The sequence below is a fragment of the Prinia subflava genome, assembly GCF_021018805.1.
Source record: "Prinia subflava isolate CZ2003 ecotype Zambia chromosome W unlocalized genomic scaffold, Cam_Psub_1.2 scaffold_39_NEW, whole genome shotgun sequence".
Taxonomy (NCBI): Eukaryota; Metazoa; Chordata; class Aves; order Passeriformes; family Cisticolidae; genus Prinia; species Prinia subflava.
In genome coordinates, this window is record NW_026960613.1 from 2,063,852 (window position 1) to 2,081,427 (window position 17,576).

The following is a 17,576-nucleotide window of genomic DNA, read 5'->3' on the forward strand; positions in this document are numbered from 1 at the left end:
TTCTTTTTTGTTGGTAGGTGGAGACATTGCTGTCATCCTGTTGATGACATCAGTGGGAATCTGATGCTGTTTATCTTCTCACTGTATTCTCAGGAACTGGATCTCACGAGCAGGTTTTTTAACTTTGCTCTTTTTGATAGTGAAACTGGTTTTCAGGAGAATCTGGATGATCTCTCTTTTTTTAAACACTTCAGTTGCAGTGTTCCCCCACAAAATGATGTCATCGATATACTGTAGATGTTCTGGAGCCTCACTTTTTTTTAGTGCAGTCTGGATCAGTCCATGGCAGATGGTAGGACTATGCTTCCATCCCTGCGGCAGTCGGTTCTAGGTATACTGTACTTCTCTCTATGTGAAAGCAAACTGAGGCCTGCATTCTGCTGCTAGGGGAATGGAGAAAAAAGCATTGGCAATGTCAGGAGTGGCACACTACTTTGCTGCCTTGGACTCTAGCTCATGCTGGAGCTCTAACATGTCTGGCACAGCAGTGCTCAGCGGTGGAGTCACTTCATTCAGGGCACGATAGTCCACAGTCAATTTCTATTCTCCATCAGACTTGTGCACAGGCCAGATGGGGCTGTTGAAGGGTGAGTGAATTTTGCTGACTACTCCTTGGCTTTCTAGCTCACAGATCATCTTGTGAATGGGAATCATGGCATCTCGTGTTGTTCTGTACTGTCGGTGATGCACTGTCGCAGTGGCAATTGGCACCTGTTGCTCTTCTGCCTTCAGAAGTCCAACTGCAGATGGGTTCTCTGATAGTCTAGGCAAGGTGTTCAATTGCTTAACACCTTCTGTCTCTACAGCCACTATTCTAAATGCTCACTTGAGTCTCTTTGGATCTTTGAAATGCTCATTTTGGAGGAAATTTATGCCCAAAATGCATGGGGCCTCTGGGCCAGTCACAATAGGGTGTTTCTTCTACTCATATCTAGTCAGGCTCACATCAGCTTCCACCAAAGTAAAATCTTGTCATTTTTTTGTCACGCTAGCAATAGAAACAGATTCTTTTCTTACTTATCTTGATGGGATTAATGTGCACTGCGCACCAGTGTCAACTAAGGCTTCATACTCTTGTGGTTCAGATGTGCCAGGCCAACAAATCCACACAGTCTAAAAAACATTTTTTTTTTTTTTAGCTTCTATCTGGCTAGAGGCAGGGCCTCTCTAAGCTTGGTTATCTTTCTTTTCTTGGGTAACTAGAGCTGCTTCTTTTTTGGTGGAACTTCTTCTCTGAGTCTTGCTGTCTTTTAATTCAGACACTTGTTGCACCAGAGCAGCAGTAGGGTTTCTGTCTCATTTCTTCATGTTTTCTCTACAATCACACAGGAACGACCACAGCTCAGCTTGTAGAGTGTCTTTTCTTATCTGGGGAAGGTCTGCATTTGGTGCCAGAACTTCTGATCTGTACTGCTGAGATTTGGAGAAAGCCGTCTTAAATTTCTTCTTCAATTTCTTCTCTGAGTTTCTTGTGGTTCTATCTTCTTCTATCTGTGATTTTTGCAGACGTGTTTCTACAGCTGCGATTCTTGCGTGTGCGTGACCATGCACAGCATCTGCATACGCTCGGAGCTTCTTTACCATATCCTGCACAGTCTCTTCTGTGTCATCTCGCTTCATTATTGCTAAAGCAGAATATTCTTGTGGCTCAAGTCGTACAAGTTTTCGCTACATTATGGGTGTACATGGTACTAAGTCTGGGTTCTTAATGTTTAGGTCATCTGAGAAAGCAATCTCTGCCACTGCCATTTCGCTTAAGCGTTGAATCTCTTGTTCTATAGCCTTTCACTGGGTTTGCTGCATATAGAGATCGTCTGCACACAGATATTTTTGTGCTACACTTTTTAGGACCTGTTCTCAAAGAGTGCAAGGGTGAGCCTCTTTCATCATTTCTTGGTCGATAACTGGATCATGTGACAGGGATCCTAAATGCCTCGTTTCAGTGCTGTCCAGAATTGTAGCCTCGCTTGCAGCATCCCAAAGACAGACTAGCTAACTAATTATAGATTCATCAGGTTGTCGAGTGTAATCCTTTTTTATGCCACAAAGGTCCTTCAGGGAAAAGGACTCAATAGTGGCTCCTGATCTTGTGTCAGTCTGTGGGGCTCTTGATCTTGTGTTAGTTGGTTGGACTCTTCATCTTGTACCAGTTGATTGGCTTTCTGATCTTCTGTGAATTGGTTGGACTCTTGATCTTGTGCTAGATGGCTGGACTTCTGATTTTGTGTCAGTTGGTTCAGCTTCTGATTGTGTATCAGTTGCTTCGGCTGCTGATTGGGTGCCAGTTGGTTCAGCTTTTGATTGCGTGTCAGGAAGCGTTGAGGGTCCTTCACCTGGATCACTGTCCACTGGTCGATCAGTTTTGCGTGTGTGCTTATTTTCCTTCTTTCTTGCAGCAACTGCTAGTGTCTTAGACTCACTGTCTGGTTTAGCTGCTGTCTGAGTAATGGGGGTGTTGGCTGCAGTCTGAGGGACTGGGGTAGCTGCTGATTTATCTCCTTGCCCTTCTGCCTTTATCTGCGGCTCTACTCTATTTAGCAGTGTGTGATAAGCATATGCTAGGGCCCAGCTTATTGCAATGAGCTTTTTCTTCATAGAGTGATCATGGCAGTACTCTTCCAGATATTTCTCCACCTCATCTGGGTTTTGAATTTGTTCACGTGACAATTCCCAAGCTGGGGATCAGAAAATTCCTTCAAGGTTTGGCCTATTCTCTCCTATTCTCCACACTACTCAGTATTTTTCACACTTGGGTCTACTTCTGGGTCAGGAGTCTCATCAGCTCCTTTGGAAATTTTAAGACTTCATTCTAGACAAGCTACTAACTACATAGAGGAAGCTTACTAGATGAAATACCAGGAAGGTGGCATTTTTAACATTCAAGGGACACTGAACATTCTCAAAAAGTGATGTAACAGCTTCAAAAGAGAAGAAGGAAAGGAAAAGCTGCAAAGCTTCATCTTCTACTCTTATTCTAACAAACTGGGTACAATTACTAATAAATCTCCCAAACGAAGAAACCACAAACTAAACATACCCGGCACAAACTCCAGTACTTTTATAAACTTTCTATAAATCATGATCACTGAGCCCAACAAAATAGCAGTCTTAATTTGTGTACTTCTGGTGTAAAAGCTATGGGTTAGAGACAACATTGGAGCTATTTCTGTATAAGAAAAGAAACTTAGGGACTAGAGAGGTATTAAAACTTCAAAAAAGCTTAGGGAACAGAAACACAAGAAGGATTCAATTCCTAGAGACATTATGAATTTATGCAGCAACATGGCTACTGACTGTTTTATCCCCACACAAAGTACGACCAAAATGCAATCAATAATCAGTACAAGTTTTTTCCACTCTCTCCAGCCCTGCAGTTGGGCTCCAATAACAAAATGTATTGTCCTGGTTTAAGGCAAATTTGGGAGGAAACCTCGGAATAGGGTCCCTCTGGAAAGCAAACCCAAAAGGCTCCTTCCTCCAGCCGGTCCAGGAAAAGAACTTCCTCGGAGAAAAGTGGAAAAACCAATTTATTTAACAAACAAAATTCCCACAAGCATAAAGAATGAATAATATGAAACAATAAAACTTCTCGCTGCTCTGAAGAGAGACGGCAAACTTGAAAAAATCCTTGCCATGGGCAGCTCAGCTTACTCAGTTTTTTATCAGTCCCAGTTCCTCTGGAGGTCCAGGCCTGGTGGGCCGCAGGTGCGAGCCCTCGGTGCTCCTCCGGGGTTTTCAGTCCAGAGTAGATTTAAAGAGTCCCAAGAAAAAGGAAAAAAAAACAGTCCAGGGAACTTCTCTGCTCTAGCTAGCTAAACTAACTAAAAAGCAAAAAAAGATCTCTGTCCCAGCCGCTGTTCTGTGCTTCAGACGAATACCGTCCAGAGAGGAATGCGCAGGAGTCAAAGCTGTTTTCAAAACAAACTTGGTGCTTCCTCGTTCCTTGCTTTGCTCTCAGAGCCAGTCTTAAAGGCACAGAACTCAATAGACAGCACAGACAGAACAGACAATTGGGGATACAAGCATCATAAAGTCACCCTAGGACAGAGGGCCAACACAGTTAGCAGTACCAGAGAGCAGTAAAATAGGAATAGCAGTTAACACCAAGGGGCAAAGGAAGCACCTTCTTTCCCAGTCTTACTAGTGTGAGCTCCCAACGTTATGGTGATGACACACTGTAGAGCTCTTTCCTCAGTGGTTGTTGGAGTTGCTGCACCAGTGACAGACCTGACAGTAGATGTAGCTCTGCAGGCCTCTGGTTGTAAGGAGTGCCTGATGCCTGTCTGGAAAGCTGGGGCTGAGTCATCTCCTCTGCAAAAGGTGTGTCCCTGTCAAGGAGCTATGTCACCAGGTCAAGGAGTTATGTGAGGAAGTAAGTAAACTGCACAGCATTCATGAAGATGAGAAAGCGATAGATAGGATATTCTCAGAGACCCTACAGACTCAGGAGTTTCAGACCCCTCTCTACATCGGAGATGCACGTAGGCTCTGTACCATGTCTCAAGAAATCCAAAGTCAAAAGAAGGCTGGAAACTAACCACTATCTGTACAAGGAGGAACACTCTTGTTCTTCCTGAAGACTTGCTATTAACAAGCAGGTTTAGTGCCCCCCAAGCCAAGGAGGAGCTGGGTAAGGCTTCAAGGAAAGCAGCAATATATCTTAATTTTGAGATCTTGCAGGAAAAAAGCTTGGGAAGCAGCTGAAAAGAAGCCGTTTGTCAGACTCCTGAGCAAAGGACTATAAGCCTTCTTAGGTATGGCTGGATGGTGTCATTATGGACTGACAATTATGGGGTACTGGCAAAACCCTTGTACAATCCTCCACTGAAAAAAACTTAGTATGAACTCCTGAGAGTCAGAGGGCCTTTGAAGCCCTAAAAGAATCTTAATGACAACCGCTGCACTGTGACTCTCACATTTGAACCAAACCACCTGAGTTATTTGGGCATGAAAGGATGCACCTGGCACTAGGGGGACCGGTGCAGTATTTGGAGTCATAGAGGCAGCCTGTGCAAACAATTGGACAATGTGAGTAAAGGATGACCTGGATACCTGAGAGCAGTGGCTGCAGAGAAACACAAAAGCTGATATGTGCCCCACAAGGTAATAGCTAGGTTAGAACAAAAAGGAGGACATTGGATATTGCCAGCAGGATGCTGAAATACCAGGTTGCCCTATTGGAGCAGGACAGTGTTGAGCTTCTTAAGGTAATAACTACTTTAAACCCAGCCATGTTTCTCCAGGCTTCAGAAAAAGCCCAGAGACCTTTGTACCATGACTGCCTGGTAACCATTGGACAAGTGTGTTCTGGCAGACTAGATCTCAAGAGCAATCCCATCCAGGACCAGGAACTGTACCTACACAGTGGTGGGAGCAGCATGGTATGAAATGGAAAACGGGCAGCTGGGTATGCAGTGGGAACCTCAACCCAGACAATAGAAGCCCAGGCTTTACCTTTTAACACAGCACAAAAAGCAAAAGTAATGACTTTACAGCAAGTACTAGAAATCACTGAAAGAGTAAACAGATGGAATAATTTAAAATATGTTTTTGGATTAATACACACCCATGAAACCATACAGAAGGGGATTGTTATGGGCACAGAGGTTTCCTATTAATAACAAAGAAGAAATTAGTCAACTACTACAGAGTATGCAAAACTCAGAAGTGGCCATGATGCCCTTGTAAAGCCCATCAGTTTGGAAACTCCCCAGTTAATACAGGGAATCAATTAGCTGACAAAAGAACTAAAGAGGTTGCTGAAAAAGGTATCCTTGCACTAAATACCTAGCAAAAAGTTGAATGTCTGGGAACAGAAACCAAATTATAGTAATCAGGACAGGCAGTTAGCCCCATCATTAGAAGCTATGGGAAATCCCAGCAGGTGATTGGTAACCTCATGTGGGCAGGTAATTGTACCTCCACAACTAATGTATAAGATAACAGAACTAAAACATCAGGAAACCCATTAGGAAATAAAGAATATGGTAACTAGTTTATCAAGGAACATAATAAGCACAAAGATGACAGAAAATAATAGATTAGTTGTTGAAAAATGTGTGATTTGTTTTGCAAAATAATCCCAAGAAAGGAAAAAGGCCACCGCCAGGGTAGTAAAACAGGGGAATTTACTAGGTGATTATTGGCAAATTGATTTTTAATTACTGCCCAGGCAGAATGGGGACTGGTACACTTTGGTATTGGTAGATACTTCTTCTGGATGGCCAGAAGCTTTCCCATGTTGCACCAAGAAGGCAAAGGAAGTCTCAAAAGTTTTGCTGAAATTAATATTTAATAGCACTGGAACTAACTCTTTTAAAAGGTACAACATTGTCAACAGATCATTGGGGCTAGACTATCCCGTACATCCTTTCTGACCAGGAAATACAGTGTGCATCAGAACCTGGAACTTTGGACCAATCCAGGAGAAGTGGAAGGGATCATATCAAGTCCTCCTGGTAACCTACACTGTACTCAAGGTAAAAGGAATCAAACCCTGGCTTCATCACGTGGGTAAAACCAGCAACCACACATTAAACACAGCAGAAACAAGACGGACTAACACCTTGGAGGCTTTTTAATATAAATCTTATGGTTTTAGGTATAGAATATGATTTTCTAAGGGGATAATACTTATTTGACCTAGATAAAGATGATAAATAATTGCATATTTATAATAATAATAGAAACTATGATCTTAAATTCTTGGAAGAGGAATATGATCCTAAAGTCTGATTACAGAATGTAACTTCTATAACAGCTTATTTACCAATATCAACCTCTGCAGAAAATCCAGTTCTGTGGGGAACTTTAGGCAGCAATTTGACAAAAATCTGGGAACACATGAGAAGGATACAAAAACTATAGTGGGATGGAAATAAAAATCCATCTTTACTCCTCAATCATTTACCTTTAGGAACAGACTAGCTATATACAATTTCACCCTGCAAATGGAAGCTTTAGCAAATACAACTCAGTTGGGGTTTGCTGAAATAAATGACCAGTTGCAAGGCACGACTAAAATAACCTTACAAAACAGATAGGCTTCAGATCTATTACTACTACATGAACATGGAGTATATGGATACTTGAATTTAAACAACAATATTTTTGTGTGCACATTCTGAATGTGACTGCTAAATTAGATGATCAGATAATCAGTTGCTGCATCTAGCAGAAAAGTAAGGACAAAATTAGAAAGTAACAGGTTAAACAAAATATTTAAAGGATTTGGATTTTCTCTGAGTGGTTGATTGGCCTCACTTTTGCAAAACGTAATCGTGTTCATAGTAATAATAGTGATTATGATGTTTGCTTTAAGCTGCATAAAAAACATGATTGCTAATGTAATGCAAGGAACGTACATGATGTTATTAAAAATCAAAGTGAGGCTTATGAAGGCTTGAAAAGACAAGCTTCACAAGCCTCAAAGGGTAGAATGTTATCAGATGAAATTTTGTCTACATCTGGTGAGCTAACACAATGCTTGTTCTCCAAAACCCAGTGGCCTATGGAACTGCACAATGCCCATTGTGTAAGAAGGAGAACTGGAAGTTCACCAGTCCCAGTCCTCTGACTATTCAACCAGGTCAGGTGTTACATTGGGGTCCCCAATCACTAGAGACCACCAAAACGACCCCCCAGGACAAAAGAACACGTGTAAAAGGGGAAGGAAAATATGTTAAAGATTTCAGGGAAATGATTATCATAAGTATGTTTATTCTGGGACTATCAATGAATATGTATGTAAAATACAGTATATAAACAGAAACTTTCCTGTACTCAGCGTGCACAACTTGAGGAGGAGCTATCCTCTCATGCATCCGGCCAAATAAAGAATGCCTGCTTCTTAATGCTACATTGGTGCTAAGGGGTTTTTTATTTCACCAAATTTTTGGTAACAGAATGATGTGCTGTTTGACCTAAAACTAACAGGGAAGGCCTTGTTTGAGATGTAAAGGTTGAGGGCAGCCTTGGCTGTAGTGACCATGAGATTGTGGAGTTCAGTATCATGCAAGGAGGAAGCAGGGCAGCAAGTAAGACTGTAACCATGGACTCCAGGAGAGCTAGCTTTAGCCTCTTCAGGGACCTTCTTGGAAGAATCCCATGGGAATAAGCCCTGCAGGGAAGAGGAGTCCAAGAGACTTGGTCAATATTCAAGCACCACTTCTTCCTGGCTCAAGAATGGTACAACCCAATGAGCAAGAAATCAGGCAAAGGGGACCCAAGCAAAAGCAAGAAACATGCAGGAGATGGAAGCAGGGTCAGGCCACTTGGACTGAATATAAAGAGGTTATCAGACTAAGTAAGTATGAGACAAGGAAGGCCAAGGACCACCTGGAATTAAATCTGGCCAAGGATGTCAAGGACAACAAGAAGGGCTTCTTGTAATACATCAATAACAAAAGGAAAACTAAGGATAATGTGGGAACAATGGTAAATGGAGAGGGGACCCTGGTGACAGAGGATGCAGAGAAGGCAGTTACTGAATGCCTTCTTTGCATCAGTCTTCACTGACAAGAGCAGCCCTCAGGGATCTCTGACCGGGGATACCAGGGTAAAGGAATGTTGGAAGGATGACCTTCCCTTGGTCAAGGAGGGTTGGGCCAGAGAACACCTAAACAAACTTGACATCCACAAGTCTATGGGCCCTGATGGGATGCATCCACGAGTGCTGAGAAAGCTGATGGACACCAGAGCGAGGCTACTCATGAGCATCTTTGAAAGGTCATGGTGATCAGGAGAGGTGCCTGAGGACTGGAAGAAAGCAAATGTCACACCAGACTTCACAAAGGGCAAGCAAGAGGACCCAGGGAGCTACCAGACAATCAGCCTCACCTCAATCCCTGGAGAGGTGATGGAGTTCCTCATTCTGGAGGTCATCTCTATCCATATGGATGACAAGAAGGTGATCAGAAGTAGTCAGCATGGATTCACTAAAAGGAAATCATGCTTGACCAACCTGATTGCCTTCTACGATGAAACAACTACATGGATGGATGAGGGGAGAGCAGTGGATATTGTCTACCTCGACTTCAGCAAGGCTTTTGGCACTGTCTCTCACAACATCCTCATAGGCAAACTCAGAAAGTGTGGACTGGATGAGTGGACAGAGAGGTGCATTGAGAACTGGCTGAATGGCAGATCCCAGAGGGTCGTAATCAGTGATACAGGGTCCAGTTGGAGGCCTGTCACTAGTGGTATCCCCCAAGGTTCAATACTGGGACCAGTATTGTTTAACTTGTTCACCAATAACTTGGATGAAGGGGTAGATGCCTCCTTAGCAAGTTTGCTGACAACGCAAAGCTGGGAGGAGTGGCCAATACCCCAGAGTGCTGCACAGGCATTCAGAAGGACCTCAACAGGTTGGAGAGATGGGCAGAGAAGAACTGTCTGAAGCTCAACAAAGGCAGGGGCCTGCACCTGGGGAAGAATAACCTCAGGGACCGGTATAGGCTGAGGATGACCTGCTGGAAAGCAGCTCTGTAGAGAAGGACCTGGGGGTCCTGGTGGACAACAAGCTGTCCATGAGCCAGCAGTGCCCTTGTGGCCAAGAAGGCAAATGGGATCCTGGGGTGCATTAAGAAGAGCATTGCCAGCAGGTCAAGGGAGGTGGTCCTACCCCTCTATTCAGCCCTGGCGAGGCACATCTGGAGTGTTGAGTCCCATTCTGGGCTCCTGAGCACAAGAGAGACATGGAGCTCATGAAGCGGATCCAGTGGAGGGTACCAAAGAAGATTAAGGGACTGGAGCACCTCTCTTATATGAGAAGGCTGAAGGAGCTGGGCCTATTCAGCCTTAAGAAGGGACAACTGAGAGGGGACCTCATCAATGTGTATCTGTATCTAAAGAGAGGATCATCAAGAGGATGGACCAGGCTCTTTTCGATGGTGCCAAGCAATAGGACGAGAGGCAATGGGCAGAAACTGATGCACAGGAAGTTCCACCTGAACATGAGGAAGAACTTTACTGTGTGGGTGACTGAGCACTGGAACAGATTACCCAAAGAGGTTATGAAGTCTCCCTCACTGGAGATATTCAAGAACTGTCTGGATGCAATTCTATGCCATGTGCTCTGGGATAATCCTGCTTGAGCAGGGGGTGTCCTGGTTTGAGGGGAAATGAGTTTTTCAGGAAGCTGAGGTCAAACCAATCAGTGGTCAGGTTTGAATGTTGGCACCTTCGGTGGCCACTGAGGGGTTGGACACGCCTCTGAGGACACAAGGGGTTAAAAGCAAGGACTCCCAGAGGGACTTCCTCTTTCTGGCTCCGCTTTCAGGAGAGGAGCATCTTTTCCCTCCTCCCCTACCCAGGCTGGGTGGGGGAGGGGGGCCAGGTGGTCAGGCTGAGGTAGGCCCAGGCCCCGGGGGGGGGGGGGGGGGGGGGGGAAAGAGAGAGAACGGGACTGGAGCTGGGCCAGCCCCATCCAGGATGGAGGGGTGGAGAACTTTGAAGGTGCCTTCCGTTCCGCCGTCCCCGTCTGTCCCCCGTCCCGTCCCGTCTCCCCCCCCCCCCCAGGGAGAAGGTGCCGAGCTGCGAGCTGCGTGTGGGAGTTGCCGGAGCCTGTGAGTGCCTGGGCCTGTGGCCTTGCTGGGAGACAGAAGCTTTTAACTCTTTCTGAGGCAGAGGAGAACTGTTCCCAGACATTGATTCTCATGGCTGGTGGTTTCAGAAGAGAAAGGGATAGCCTGGTCCCAAGATGATAAAGCACAATGGAAAAGATCCCCAGATTGGCTAGAGATGAAGAGGAGTGGCTGTTGAGCTGGACTTTTCTTGCGTAATGTTAGCCATAGACGGACCCTGGACTCTCCTGAACATAAATAAGACTGTATTTGGGTGGATGCATTTTGGCTCAAAACCAAAGACTTTGTGGCCTGTTCTTGGAACCCTCGGCCCCAGGTGTAAATGTTGGGGGGGACTGCTAGTCCCAATATGAGAAGATGGCTGGTTTTTGGTACTTGTCCAAACATCCTTAAAAGAGCCCTATATGCAGTTTTGGTCCATGGACGGTGGTGAGAGCACTGGACATGGAAAGGAGGGTGTCACCCTGGCAGACTTCTCCGGGTGATGCCATGGGTGACATGGGAACACGGGAGGGTGGACCTGTGTTTCCTGTGGGGGGTCTGTGGTGCGAGAGAGACTCCTCTCTCCCTGGATGGATTGAAGATTGGTTTTCTAAGGGATGATGACTTTGATGGGGAACCCAGGGTTGTGGAAGGTTTAAGCAAGATGAGGGTAATGTGCAAGTGTTAACTGTTGAGCATGTAAGGGATGGAAATTGGGGGGAGGAGAAGAAATGTTCTGGGAGGTTTTCATTTCTGTTTCTAGGTGTTTGGGTTTTCTTTTCTTTTCTATTGTCTGTTGTTATGTAGTTTAATAAAGTTTTCTTTCTATTTCAAGTTTTAGGCCTGCTCTGCTCTGTTCTTGACCACATCTCACAGTAGCTCATTAGGAAAAACATACACTCATGGGTGCACTGGCATTTGGCCAGCGCCAACCCATGACAGGGGGGTTGGACCAGATGATCCACTGCAGTCTCTTCCAACCTCAACCGTTCTGTGACTCTGTCCCCCTGCTCTGCTCTTGTGAGAACCCACCTGGAGTACTGCATCCAGTTCTAGGGCCTTTAAAATAAGGATGTAGACCTGCTGATGCAAGCCCAGCAGGGAGCTGATCAGAGGGCTGGAGCATCTCTCCTATGAAGACAGGCCGAGAGCTGGGGCTGTTCAGCCTGGAAAAGGCTCTGGGAAGATCTTAGAGCAGCCTCCTGTACCTAAAGGGTGCCTACAAGAAAGCCAGAGAGGGACTTTTTACAAGTACATGTAGTGATAAGACAAGGGGGGAATGGCTTCAAACTGAAGGAGGGTAGATTTAGATTAGCTATTGGGAAAAAATCCTTTACTGTGATGGTGGTGAGGCATAGACACAGGTTGCCCAGAGAGGTTGTGGACATTCCATCCCTGGAAGTATCCAAGGCCAGGCTGGATGGGGCTCTGAGCAACCTGGTCTAGTGGAAGGTGTCCCAGTCCATGTGTATTGGGTTTGCATGGCCTGGTTTTGGTAGCAGGTGAGGCTACAGGGGTGACTTCTGTGAGAAGCTGCTAGAAGCTTCCTCCATGTCTGGCAGAGCCAATCCCTGGTGATGGTGGAGGGTTAAAAAATATAATTTCTGTATAAGTTAACCACGGGGTTAAGTTGAGGTATGTGTGGGGGGAGGAAAGTAGAGAACGTACAACTGGAACTTGACACAGCTCGGCTTTGGAACAAGTGTCAGCTTCTGCAACCAGCTCCATGCCATTGTAATGACCGAATCAAGTGTGACTGCAACTCGGGATAATTGAGAAGCATTGTTTTAACTAAATCAAGTGTAGATCAGGGTAGAAGCGTAGGTATGATTTAAGATAGTAACTAAAGAATAGGATAATCAGTATCTAGGGGTAGAGGTTAGTTAACATGTGTATAATTTAAACTATAAAAATCACAAATCGACTCTGTATTCTTGGACACAAGATTTGGGCGTATCATCGCCCGTGTCCCCGCGCGCAAATAAAGAACCGCATATGATCGCCTTCGTGTGGTTATATGTTTTCCTGTGCTAACACTGGCAGCTCCAAAGATGGATGCACCACTGGTCAAGGCTGGCCCAAGTAGAAATGGTGGTAACGCCCCCGTGATATCATATTTAGGAAGAAAGAAAAGTTATTGTACAGATGTAATTGCAGCCAGAAAAGAGTGGAGTGAGAATATGAGAAGAAAAACTATGGAGACATCAAGGTCAGTGGAGAAGGACAGGGAGGAGGAGCTCAAGGCACCAGAGCTGAGATTCCTCTGCATCCCATAGGTGAAGATCATGGTGAAGCAGGCTGTCCTCCTGCAGCCCATGGAGATCAGTGGGGATGCAGAGATCCACCTGCAGCCCATGGAGGACACCCATGCTGGAGCAGGTGGATGCCTGAGAGGAGGCAGTGACCCCATGAGAGGCCTGTGGAGAGAGGAGCCGTTGCTGGAGCAGCCTGTCCTTGGAGGACTGCACTCCATGGAAGAGTGATTCACGCTGTAGCAGTTTGAGGAGGACTATTGTCCATGGGATGGACTCACATTACAGCAGTTCACATTTAGCTGTTGCTCATGAGATGGACTCACGTTGGACAAGTTCATGGAGAACTGTCTCCCGTGGCAAAGGACCCCACACTGCAGCAAGGGAACGACTCCTCTCCATGAACAGTAAAAGAAACCACAGGTAATGGACTGACCAAAACCCCCATTCCCTGTCTCCTTGCAATGCTGGGGTAGGAGGTAGAGCTGGAAAGGAGAGAGGGGTGGGGGGAAGGTGGTTTTTTAAGGGTTCATTTTCCTTCTCATTGTCCTGCTCTGATTTTGTTAGTAATAAATTCAATTCATACTCTAATTAGAGCCTATTTTGCCCATGATAGTATTTGATGAGTGATCTCTCCCAGTCCTTATCTCAACTCATGAACCCTTTATTAAATTTTCTCTCCTCTGGCCAGCTGTGGAGGGGATTGAGAGCAGCTTTGGTGGGTGCCTGGCATTCAGCCAGGGTCAACCCACTACACCATGGCTGGGGGGTTTGGAATGATCTTTGAGGTCCTTTCCAACTCAAATAATTTTGATTTTTGGTGGGTTAAATACAAGAGTCTGCCTGCTCAGTGCCACTGGTGTTTTTAAATGGACACTGGTTTGAAAAGCATCACATCTAAATTGTAAAGCCTATGAACTAAGTACCAGTTCAGGTAGTTTTCCAGCACATTTAACCCCAACTTCAGTCTGCCCTGCAAAAGCAAATGAGAACAGCTAGCTCATTATCTAACCTATTTTCTCTGCCTTCCAAAGACAGCCAAGATGCCTGATGTGAGCATTTATCCCTCCAACATGATCAGAGATGGGTGATGATCTTAATGCCAGAAGTTAGATTGAAAAGTAGATTCCTTTATTCACAGACAGGCTGTTTCTACAGTGCAACTGAAAGGGATACATCAAACCCAAACCACTCCAATTCCACAGACCATTCATGACTTTGTTCCAGTTTCTCCTTTCATAGAAGGCTTCACAATTACTTCTTACCTCTATCTATGCTAACACTGATGCAAACATTTCAGAGGCTCTCTGCCTGAGAATCTTCATCTACTTTCTTGCATATTAAAGCCATCACACAACAGGATTCTTGGCAGCAGTGCTATTGCTAGTCTTCACTTAAGAGAAGCAGAACTGCTGCTGTTCCTGCATGTAGCACAACATCCACCCAAGATGTCTCTGTAGACTCAGCTCAGGAAAGCCTGATGCTGCTTCCCAGCATCTCCCTCTCCCCAGGTTCTCTAAGATGGAACAGCATGATATTTTCAGTCCATTACATGAAAATACCATATAAACTTTGCATTTACCCTGGTCACAGCCCAAATAGAAATGTTCTGAGGTTCTGAGTTTTATTATTGTCCTGGTTCTGGCCAAGACAGGGTACCACTTCACATCATGCAGGGGGCAGAGGGAGGGGGTCCCTTTCGGTCGGGTAGCATGAAGCGAGCAGTCAAGGATAATGTCATGTTCCGTATGGTGAGCACTCATGTGTGAATAATTCGCCTGTCCTGTACACTGTTATTAATACTGTTAATTTTCTTATCTCATTGCTGTTTCCAGTAAATTGTTCTTATCTCAACCCACAATCTTTACCTTTTATATCTCCTCTCCATCCTGCCACAGGGGAGGGGGAGTGAGTGAGCAGCATGTGGTTTGGAGTGTTTCAGTGGGAACACTAAATTGGGGAATACCATTCCTAAACCACGACAATTATTATTTTTCAAGCTGACTAGGCAAAAATCTGTTGGAAATCCTTACCTGTACAAGTTCCTGGAGTTCTCTCTTTACATCTTCTAGACCACCAATATCTTCCCAGGTAACTTGTGGCACCTCCACCACAGTCTCCCTAAGAGCAGAAGGGTTGCTCTGGCTCAGAGCCCACTGTCGTTAGAAGAAACAGCATTATATCAATTCTAACATTTTATGTTCACTTGCTTCAGATAAGCAATTAGACATTGCACACAAAAGAAAGAAGGGCACTCCTGCATTACCCTGAAGTCATCCATGGTCACAGCCAGTGAGTTCATCACTTCAGCATCAATAGTTTCATCTTCTAGGTCTATAAGATCCATCTTCTTTCTGATAGCCTGAAGAGCAGCTTCTGAGCAAAGAGCAGCCAAGTCAGCACCAACATGGCCATGGGTCTCGTTTGCCACCTGAAAGCAGAACACTCACTATGACTCTCAGGAATACAAACAACCGCTCTGCAAAGGCAATGCATGCTCTGGTCCCTCATTCAGAGGTGCAACAAAACTCTGAAGGACAGAAACATTAGTGCTTTGCTGCAAATTCAAGATAAGTGCTATCACATTTAGCAGTCAAAGACCTCGCTGTTCCACCTCCTACTTGACAACAAAATTGCAACTGGAATAGACAGTGTGCGGAAAGATAACTCACTGCAGGTTTTTCATTCAGGACAGAGATTAGATTCATCCAGTATAACCACAATGTCCAGTCAGCTCTGTGAGTGCTGTTTCAGTCTCAGGGTTGCTGTTCCCTGAGATTCTCCTCGGGGTTGCTGTTCCCTGAGGTAATAAGGTTTTCCAGCTTTTCTTGCCCGAAAGGTTCCACACCAGAGCCAGAGAAGACAAGCTAAGTCTGCCAGTCTGTGTTTCCAAGGTTGTTTATTCTTTCATTATCTCTCAGTTCTTTCTCAGCTCTGCAAGGCGTCCCCAGCAGAGCAGGACATGCGGCGGACTGGGGCGGATCAGAGGGTCCCGGACCTTTTGTACCGTTTCCCTGGTCCAGCCACCATCCACAACGTACTTTTTTATTTACAAAATCTTACCAATACTTACTACCTATGTTAACATGTCATTTCTACTCTAAACCAATCCCTGTGATACAACTGTTGGAGGTTAGATTTGCTTCTTTTTCACTTACAGAATTTTTTCCCATAAGTTGCTAAGAAATCTTAATGACAGTGCTTAACCAGAACAAAGGGAGTACAAGGCTACACCTATTGTTTTGAGTCTCTGGGAGCTTCCCTCAGAGAGGAGAGATAATGCAAGCTTTGGGAAAGGTAAAAGACAGAGCTGGGGGGGGCAGTTTCTCTCTTGCTCTCAGCATCGAGGAGGACAGTCAAGCTGCCGCTCGCTGTTGCAGGAACAGTTCACAGCCATCACTCTGTCTCGTCCTGGCAAATCTACCATCATCTGCTCATGTACCCAGGAATCCTGAGCTCGCTTTCTCCAGCCCTCCCCCCACTGCCGCTGCTTCTTTGGAGCTTTGAGGCTTTCCTGCTACTCTGTAGCCCTGCACTGCCCAGCCCTGCTGGGACATCCCTGCCACTCCAGCTACCAGCGCAGAGCATCTGATCTCATCCACCAGCCTGGGAATTTCCACCCTTCTGGCTTGGCCTCTCGGAGTCCTGCAGGGGCACCAAGGTCAAACTGCACCGGGCTTTTGTGAAAGAAAGCCCTCAAGGTTCCTGGTTCTGTTTCTTATTAATCCTGTAGTTGTTGTTTGTTTGTTTGTTTTGTCATATATACTAGTAAAGAACTGTTATTCTTATCCCCATACCTCTGCCTGAAAGCCCCTTTAATTTTCTAAATTAGAATAATTTGGAGGGAGGGGATTTGAATTCTCCATCTCTAGGGAGGTCCTGCTCCCTTCCTAGCAGATACCTGTCTTTCAAACCTTGACATACAACTCAGCAGAAAATGGGGGAAAAGAACAAGAACAAGGAGGACAGGACCACTCCCCAATTCCTCCATCTTGCCTCTTCAAGCGCATATACTAAAAATCCTAAATTCTACATTTACACTCTGTGATAAACTAACTACTACTTATTTTGAATTCTTTCGGCTTGTGATTCTTCATACAATGTGGGCATTCACTCCAGTGGACAAGGATCAGAAGCAGTGTCCTCCTGGGCTCTGTGTGAGGCTGGCTGACCCCCTTGTACAGATCCCAGACCCCCTGTCCGGTCTCCAAACCCTCCAGGGCGGCTAGAGGGATGTCCTGCACTCCGACATTTCAGGTTTGCTTTAAAGAGAATGCCACAGCAAACAAACACAGTACAGTGGCAAGGCACTTTCAGACTGGACCAATACACATTTGTTTCACTTAGCCACAGCATTCTTAACTAGCAAGTGAGGATTTTTGGTCACTGGCAATCTAGTTAGAAGGAAGCCCACAGATCACATATTTGCCCAGTTTCACGTTGTCCTAAATGAGCAGAGACAAGCTTTCCTAATAGCATGCTACTCACCTGTTCCAGATCCACATCATCAGCCAGTTTCATATTTTTTGTGTGAATTTGCAGGATCTCCAGGCGCCCAGTGGCATCTGGGATACCAATATCTACTTCTCTGTCAAAACGACCTGGGGAATACAAGCACACATTGAGTTGCTGATTCTGCAAACTACGGGAGCTGCAGTTGCTGCCTTCCTCTGACATGGGAACATAATGACAAGGCACAAAAAATTTCAGAAAATGACAGAGTTTTGGGTTTCTCTGCAGCATCAATCAGCACAGTAGC

General features: G+C 45.3%; 1 protein-coding gene across 2 annotated transcripts in view; it reads right to left on the bottom strand.

Moving 5' to 3' along the window:
• The window catches only part of LOC134565204 (transitional endoplasmic reticulum ATPase-like), a 51,902-nt gene that overhangs the window by 17,002 nt on the left and 17,324 nt on the right, over positions 1–17,576 (bottom strand). For both annotated transcript variants that reach the window (XM_063424690.1, XM_063424691.1), the window contains exons 10-12: positions 17,306–17,418; positions 15,084–15,248; positions 14,851–14,973 (exon numbers count right to left, since the gene is read on the bottom strand). In XM_063424690.1, the coding sequence (XP_063280760.1) occupies positions 14,851–14,973; positions 15,084–15,248; positions 17,306–17,418 (401 nt within the window). The remainder of the gene's footprint in view (positions 1–14,850; positions 14,974–15,083; positions 15,249–17,305; positions 17,419–17,576) is intronic.